Source organism: Canis aureus, chromosome 25, assembly GCF_053574225.1.
Source record: "Canis aureus isolate CA01 chromosome 25, VMU_Caureus_v.1.0, whole genome shotgun sequence".
NCBI classification, from domain to species: Eukaryota; Metazoa; Chordata; class Mammalia; order Carnivora; family Canidae; genus Canis; species Canis aureus.
In genome coordinates this window covers 2,567,037-2,573,940 of record NC_135635.1, presented here as the reverse complement: position 1 = coordinate 2,573,940, position 6,904 = coordinate 2,567,037, and the positions used below count along the sequence as shown (strand labels likewise).

Genomic DNA, 6,904 nt, shown 5'->3' with positions numbered 1-6,904 from the left:
TAAAATCTGTCCAAATCGCAATACAGTGGACATTACCATTCATGCCCACCAGACATTCCTTCATTCTAGAGGCTTTAACAACCTTCTCTCAAGCCTCTTGGAGTCTCTGGACCACCCAGGATGGTCAGTTTGCCATCCTCAAGGGTATTCCATTCTCCCCATGCATCATCAAAGGAACCAATCACATCTGGACAGATTGACCCTCGTGGGGTTTCTAGGCTGGTTATATGCCTTGAAAAAACAATTCTGCACAAGAGATTATATTATAAAAGCATTTTATTGAACACATTCTGGAGGTAGTCAGAACCAGAACAAAATTTGGGTTTGGGATGGGGACACTGTTCTGAAGGTTTAGGTATTAAGAAACTTTGGATTCTTTTCTCATCAAGGAACATGCTATAGACACTTAAAGACTGATTTGAAGCAGAACACAGAATCATGACATGGGAGACTAGAGACCAGGGATTGGGCCCTTTAGGGAACCAAGAATGTGGCTCTGCAAATGGTGGTTTACACTCCAGAAAAAGGGAAAACTTGGTTTGGGCAACCACCTGGAAGAGGCAGTCACCTCAGGCTGGATTGCTGCTCTTGGGAGGCAGTGATTTGCAGCAGGCTCTTAACTCTTGAAACTCTTCCGGGAAGAGGAGGTGGTAGAGACAAACTTGACACTGGAGCTGCTGCCCCCGCCACTGCCAAAGCCCATTCCCAGGCTTCGGCCACTGCCTGCACTGAAGCCAGAGCCCCCTACACTGAGCCCACCACCCAGGCCGACGCCTCCACTGCTGCTGGAGTAGTAGCTCCCGCTGCCACCTCCTCCAAGACCACCGCCAAGACCACCGCCCAGACCGCCACCGAGGCCACCACCAAAGCCACTGCCTCCACCAAAACCACTGCCGCCGCCGTAGGCAGAGGACACGCTGTTTGTGATGACAGCTGCAGAGAAAGGAGGGAGAAGTTGGTGAGACCAGTGTACTAGATTGATCTTATGTGCCCAAGTTATTTGATCCCACTAGTGTTAACACTGTACCTGGCCCCTTTCACAGAGTAGCAAATGAGTCTCAGAACTAAGCTATTTATTTAAGGTCCCTAACAGAAAGTTAGTGAGCATGGAAGGCAAGGGATGGTGCTAAGTCCTCAGGGGGTAGGGAAAGTGAGGGGAGAGGGCACAGGATGTATGGGATACTGGGCCTACCCTTTAAGAAATAAGACATGAGCATGTTGGTTCATGTCTCAACCTGTGTTTTTTCCCCTCCACCACCTGCTTCTCTCTAAGTATATTAAATAACCACATATTAGGATGGGAGTTTCCAGTATCCAGAAACAACGGGATTCTGAATTGGCCCCAAATACCCCATATTACCATCATTGTTAATGTCTGCTCAAAGGTACTTACAGATGTTGACTGGTCCAACTCCTTCTCCACTCAGTCTAAAAGGGGAAAAAATTAAAGCAAGAGTTAAAAACTCCTCAAAAGACAGTACTAGCCATGTTTTGAGCTTGTTCTATAAGCAAGGGGCCTGTATGCCCCAGAGCTGCTTAAATTAGAGAAAGAGCCCTCTCCTCTCGAGTGACTTCCCAATGAAGACAAGTGTCAACCTGTTTGACCTAAAGACAGGTTATTGAAAGAAGATTGTAATTCACATTCCTCCACCCATTATATGGAAAGCATGAGTAAGAGGTTGTGGGAACTATGAATATGTATGAAGCAGTTTGGGCCTGGTAGGAGCTTACATTCTCTGAGGGAATTTGGCATGGACTGACATACTTCTAACAGGAAGGATGGGTAGTGGGTAATGTCAGAAGATTGCAGAAAATGAAATAGTTTAAGAATCCAAAGGCAAGTGAATTAAACTTAGCTCGAGTAATCATGAAAGGCTTCTTAAAAGAAGGGGTACTTGAATAATGTGGAAGACATTTGTTGAGTTGCTTAGTTGTTTGAAGAAGAGGAATCTAGGGATCCCTGGGTGGCGCAGCGGTTTGGCGCCTGCCTTTGGCCCAGGGCGCGATTCTGGAGACCCGGGATCGAATCCCACATCGGGCTCCCGGTGCATGGAGCCTGCTTCTCCCTCTGCCTGTGTCTCTGCCTCTCTCTCTTTCTCTCTGTGTGACTATCATAAATAAATAAAAATTAAAAAAAAATTAAAAAAAAAAAAGAAGAGGAATCTGGTGGTGGGAACAGGGTGAGAAGGAATACTGGTGGTGGGAAGAGGGTCAACAAGATGAGTTGGGGCCACATTGTGTGGGTCAGCTTGGTGTTCGTGGCGGGAAAACTGGATTAGTGAAGAATAATTATCATGCACAAGAAAGCAGTCACTTGTGTGTGTGATTTACACCCTGTAGCGGAGAAGAAGCTCCATTTTGTCAAATGTGACGCCATCCTGGGCTGTTGAAGTCAGCTTTATGTCACCCACCTGCACTCCTCGCCCTCCAGCAGCTTCCTGTAGGTGGCGATCTCCACGTCCAGGGCCAGCTTGGTGTTCATGAGCTCCTGGTACTCCCTCAGCAGCCGGGCCATGTCCTGCTTGGCCTTCTGCAGGGCCTCCTCCAGCTCAGCCAGCTTGTTCTTGGCATCCTTGAGGGCCAGCTCCCCGCGCTGCTCAGCATCAGCGATGGCATTCTGCAGGTTGGCGCACTACAGAGGGAAAGAAGTGTGAGTGGGAACCCTTTTGTAGCTGACCTAGGCCTGTTGTATCTCTTTCTGGGATTCCGGGGAGAAGCCAGTACACTGGTCACTGTAGATGGTGGAACATTGAAACGCTGTTCTAGCTCTGTACTTGCTCTAGGGGGTGTGTGTGTGTTCATAAAAAGTAAAACAAAACAAAATAGGTCTGCCTTTCAGAGCTCAAGCCCCTTCCTTGCCTTCTTGCAACCTCTTCCTACCTGCTTCTTGACATTGTCAATCTCGGCTCTCAGCCTCTGGATCATCCGGTTCATCTCAGAGATCTCTTGCTTGGTGTTGCGGAGATCATCCCCGTGACGGCCTGCTGTCTGCTGCAGCTCCTCATACTGAAGCCATAGGAAAAGAGGAAAGATCCCATTTATTTGAGCATGGAAACACTTTCTCAAAGCTCACAGGTAGGAACTACCAAGAGGTGGTAAGTGGCGTCATTATCTGAGGCCTGGGGCCAGTTTCAGTGTTGTCCAGGTGGACCTGGTCTTAGATAACTTTCCCTTTAATCCTTTGTTTTCATAGAGACACAGGTGTGGGATTCAGAACGAGATTCTCCTTATCTTGAGTTTATGTGGCAAATGCATACATGACTCTTCATATAAGTGACCCTACGAGGCCTCAGCAGATTTCAGGACCCCCATCCTCAGCATTTTGTCAATGGCCTAGAATCCTAGACACATGTCCATCCCCTCACTCAGGATGTATTTGTCATAGCACTCACCTTGGTCTGGTACCAGGACTCAGCTTCCGTCCGGCTACGGTTGGCGATGTCCTCATACTGGGCCTTGACCTCAGCGATGATGCTGTCCAGGTCCAGGGAGCGGTTGTTGTCCATGGACAGGACCACGGATGTGTCCGAGACATGCGTCTGCATCTGGGACAGCTCCTGCGGGGAGATTTGAAGTCAGGCATTCTGTGTTATTTAATGTCAAGTCCATTCAAATCTTCCACTCATTGTGGTATGTCAACTTGAGAAAAGGAATAATAGCCACCTACATCAAAAATGAAGATGAGTTAATAAACAATCCAGATCATGACTCGATCTAGTTTTTTAAAAATTTCTACAACTTTGAACTTCCAAGAAATCCCTATCTTGTAACCTCTCCAACCTGTGTCTTCTTGGGCCATTGACTTATTTTAAAATAATCTAGTCGCATGGACTCCAGGCTGGGAGAAAACAGAGAGGGGATGCCACTCCAGAAAGGGGAGGTGGCCAGGAAAGGTATACTCGTGCCTCTGGTAACGCACTCCAGACTTTACTCTGCAAAATGACTGTGGAAGAGGACTTTTGTTTGAAAATTGACTTTCTTCTTTTCCAAGGGCTGTCTTCATAAGTAATAAAATGCAACTAGTACCAAAGGAGGGAAGAGAGATAGAGGTGTGCCCATAGCTTAGGGACCACTGACGTCAATCCTGGAGCCCTTGATTCCTGGTAATGTCCCATGTCTATGGGTCCCAGATGGGGGGGCATCTCTTACCGCCTCAAAGAACATCTTCATGAAGTTGATCTCATCCATCAGGGCATCAACCTTGGCCTCTAGCTCCACCTTGTTCATGTAGGCAGCGTCCACGTCCTAGAGAAACAGGGATGATTGGCACTGTACCCGATTCTTACCCTGTCTTAAATGAACAACACCTTAGGGCAGCATAGCCACAGGCTATGGGCTGTCTTTTACCCACGCACCTTCTTCAGCATCACAAACTCATTCTCAGCAGTGGTACGCTTGTTGATTTCATCTTCGTACCTGGTGGTAAAAAGGATGCAGAGTGCTGATCAGAGGATGAGGGGCAGGTGGGACCTGGGATCTTTATTGCATCAAGACCACTTGGGCCTGCCTTCCTGCTGGGAAGGGTCTTCTCAGATCATACAGGCAGAAAGGGAGTGTGAGCCCTTGGACAAGGTCCTACCCACAAGAACATTGGTTTTTCAGTAACTGCCTATCAGATAATCATTATGTTATTGTCACCACTCGGTTGCTTCAAGAATATTCCCATAAAGAAGCTGTGTTGTTTCTCCCCAACTCCATATCTAGTCCATTTCCCTAGTAGGTTTTTTCTTTTTTTTTCAGCTTTCACAGCCTTGTGAAAACAAACCAAAAAAGCTACCAACCCAGCTGCTGCTCCACAAGGACTAAATAAATTATTTGAGCCACTAAGTTAGGTTTGGAGAAAATCCATCAGAGAGCCTGCACTGTGGACTTTGACTACACTGGGGAGAAAAGCCCCAAAGAGCAAGGATTACATGATGGCTTATTTCACCAGGTCATACCAAGGGCATCGAGTGAGCTTGTTGCTCTGACTGGTGGCCAAATACTGGTGGTACCGAGGGACTGAGATTGGGGCTGGTACTTTCTAAACATGGACTGCATTTTCTTTTTCCAGGACTTCAGGTGCCCATGGAAGGTATACATGTCTAGCCCGTGGGGAAGGCAAAAGCAGCAAGCCGCCTGGTTATCAAGCACATCTGGTGCCAAGAAGACATCACCGGTCCTGTGTCTGCTCCCTGCAACTCACTTGTTCTTGAAGTCCTCCACCAGGTCCTGCATGTTCCTCAGCTCCGAGTCCAGGCGGCCCCTCTCCCCCAGGATGCTGTCCAGCTGTCTCCTGAGGTTGTTGATGTACTGCTCAAACAGGGGCTCCAGGTTCTGCCTCACGGTCTTGGTGCCCTGCTCCTGGAGCAGAGTCCACTTGGTGTCCAGGACCTTGTTCTGTTGCTCCAGGAAGCGCACCTGGAGGAGACGGAGTTTAAAGGTGGAGAAACTTGAATTTCATGTTTCCATCATCAATTCTCCCATTTTTCTCCCATTTCGCACTGGTCCCCTACACCTCTCCATGCAACAGCACCTGGCTGTGAGCCCCAGGAGTGGAGGTCCAGAATGAGGTGCCTGCCCCCACTCTTCTGTGGGTCACCTGGGTACAGCTGGATGACTGGTGACTGGTGCCCGCGACACTGGTGCAGGCCCTCAGGCTCCTGCCCAATGAACTCATCTACCTTTCTACTTAATCAGCACTATTCCAGGAAGCACAGAATTCTACTCTTTGCCCCCACAGGGATCGAGGAGCCCTTATGGGGTCATCTCTGAAGGGGAAGAAATGAGCTCCTCTCTTCCAAGCGACCAACTAGCAGTCTAACTAAGAAAATGGGCCACAAATCCAGAAAAATACACAGAAAAAACCTGCCAACTATGAAGATATTTGCACCAAGTCAGAAAATCTCCCCTCTTCCCACTTTCTTTGGCATTTATTCCACACGCGTGGTGGTTTTTCACAAAGGATCCCGCTCACCTTGTCGATGAAGGAGGCGAACTTGTTGTTGAGGGTCTTGATCTGCTCGCGCTCCTCCGTCCTCACCCGCTGGATGGTGGGGTCGATTTGCAGGTTGAGGGGAGTCAGGAGGCTCTGGTTGACCGTGACCTCTTGGATGCCTCCGGGAGGGCACACGGGGAAGCCAGGGCCACCGAAGCCACCTCCAAAGCCAGCGCCGCCACCGAGCCCAAAGCCTGCACCAGCTCCACCGCCAAAGCCAAATCCACTCCCGGCTCCACCTCCGAAGCCATAGCCGCCTCCAGCACCAGCACCTGCGCCAAATCGGTTCCTGAAGCCGCCACCACTAGTGCTGATGGAGATCCTCTTGGAGCCTCCCAGGTTGTAGAGGCTGCGGCTGCCATAGCCACCTGCTCCACAAGCACCCCCTAGGCTGACCCTGCCAAAGCCGCCACCGCCACCCCCGGACCGGGACACGGAGGTGAAGCTGGTGCGGGAGACAGACGGGGTAATGGCAGAGGCAGCGCTGAAGCTACGGCTGCCCCCGCTCCGGAAGGATACACTCGACTGGCGAGACATGATGGCTTGTTCCTGGTGGAGCAAGAGTAGTGGGCCCTAGAGGTTGGGAGTGCTGGCGAGAACAGAGCGCGGCAGGACGCAGAAGGTGGCTCTGTTACCCGGGAGCTGCAGTCCCCCCTTTTTATTCCCTAGAACTGGGCTGGGCGGGAGAGCTGTCGAGCTGTGAATGATTAAGTGGGCTGGGCATGCCTGGGGGGCAGCTGTGAGCTCACCGGCACACCTGCACGGTGGTGTGGGGTGCAAACGCTGGCTTCCTGGCAGGCTGTGCTCGGTTAGGAATAACCTTGCCTTGCAGCGCTGATGTCTTGGCAGAGAGTTGGCGAAGCTGCCAGCCAGTCTCTCTTCGCCGTGGGGGCCCGGGGCTGTGAGCACCCAGGAAGGAGCACCAGA

The 6,904-nt window shown here is 50.3% G+C and overlaps 1 protein-coding gene across 1 annotated transcript; it reads right to left on the bottom strand.

Moving 5' to 3' along the window:
* Positions 1-258: 258 nt before the first annotated feature.
* Positions 259-6,624, bottom strand: KRT5 (keratin 5). Its single transcript, XM_077869946.1, has 9 exons — positions 5,957-6,624; positions 5,186-5,400; positions 4,356-4,416; positions 4,150-4,245; positions 3,393-3,557; positions 2,881-3,006; positions 2,412-2,632; positions 1,394-1,428; positions 259-933 (listed from the first exon to the last, which is right to left on the bottom strand). Exons 1-9 carry the CDS (start codon positions 6,512-6,514, stop codon positions 617-619), a joined length of 1,794 nt encoding a protein of 597 aa, XP_077726072.1. The 5' UTR covers positions 6,515-6,624; the 3' UTR covers positions 259-616.
* Positions 6,625-6,904: the final 280 nt, after the last annotated feature.

Bases quoted from the DNA above. Each gene is read 5' to 3' on its own strand.
- KRT5 (XM_077869946.1), bottom strand. From the start codon at position 6,514: ATGTCTCGCCAGTCGAGTGTATCCTTCCGGAGCGGGGGCAGCCGTAGC. The intron at 5,401-5,956 runs GTGAGCGGGATC...CGTCTCCTCCAG, and splicing joins TCGCCTCCTTCATCGACAAG to GTGCGCTTCCTGGAGCAACA. The intron at 934-1,393 runs GTAAGTACCTTT...CTTTCTCTGCAG, and splicing joins AGTTGGACCAGTCAACATCT to CTGTCATCACAAACAGCGTG.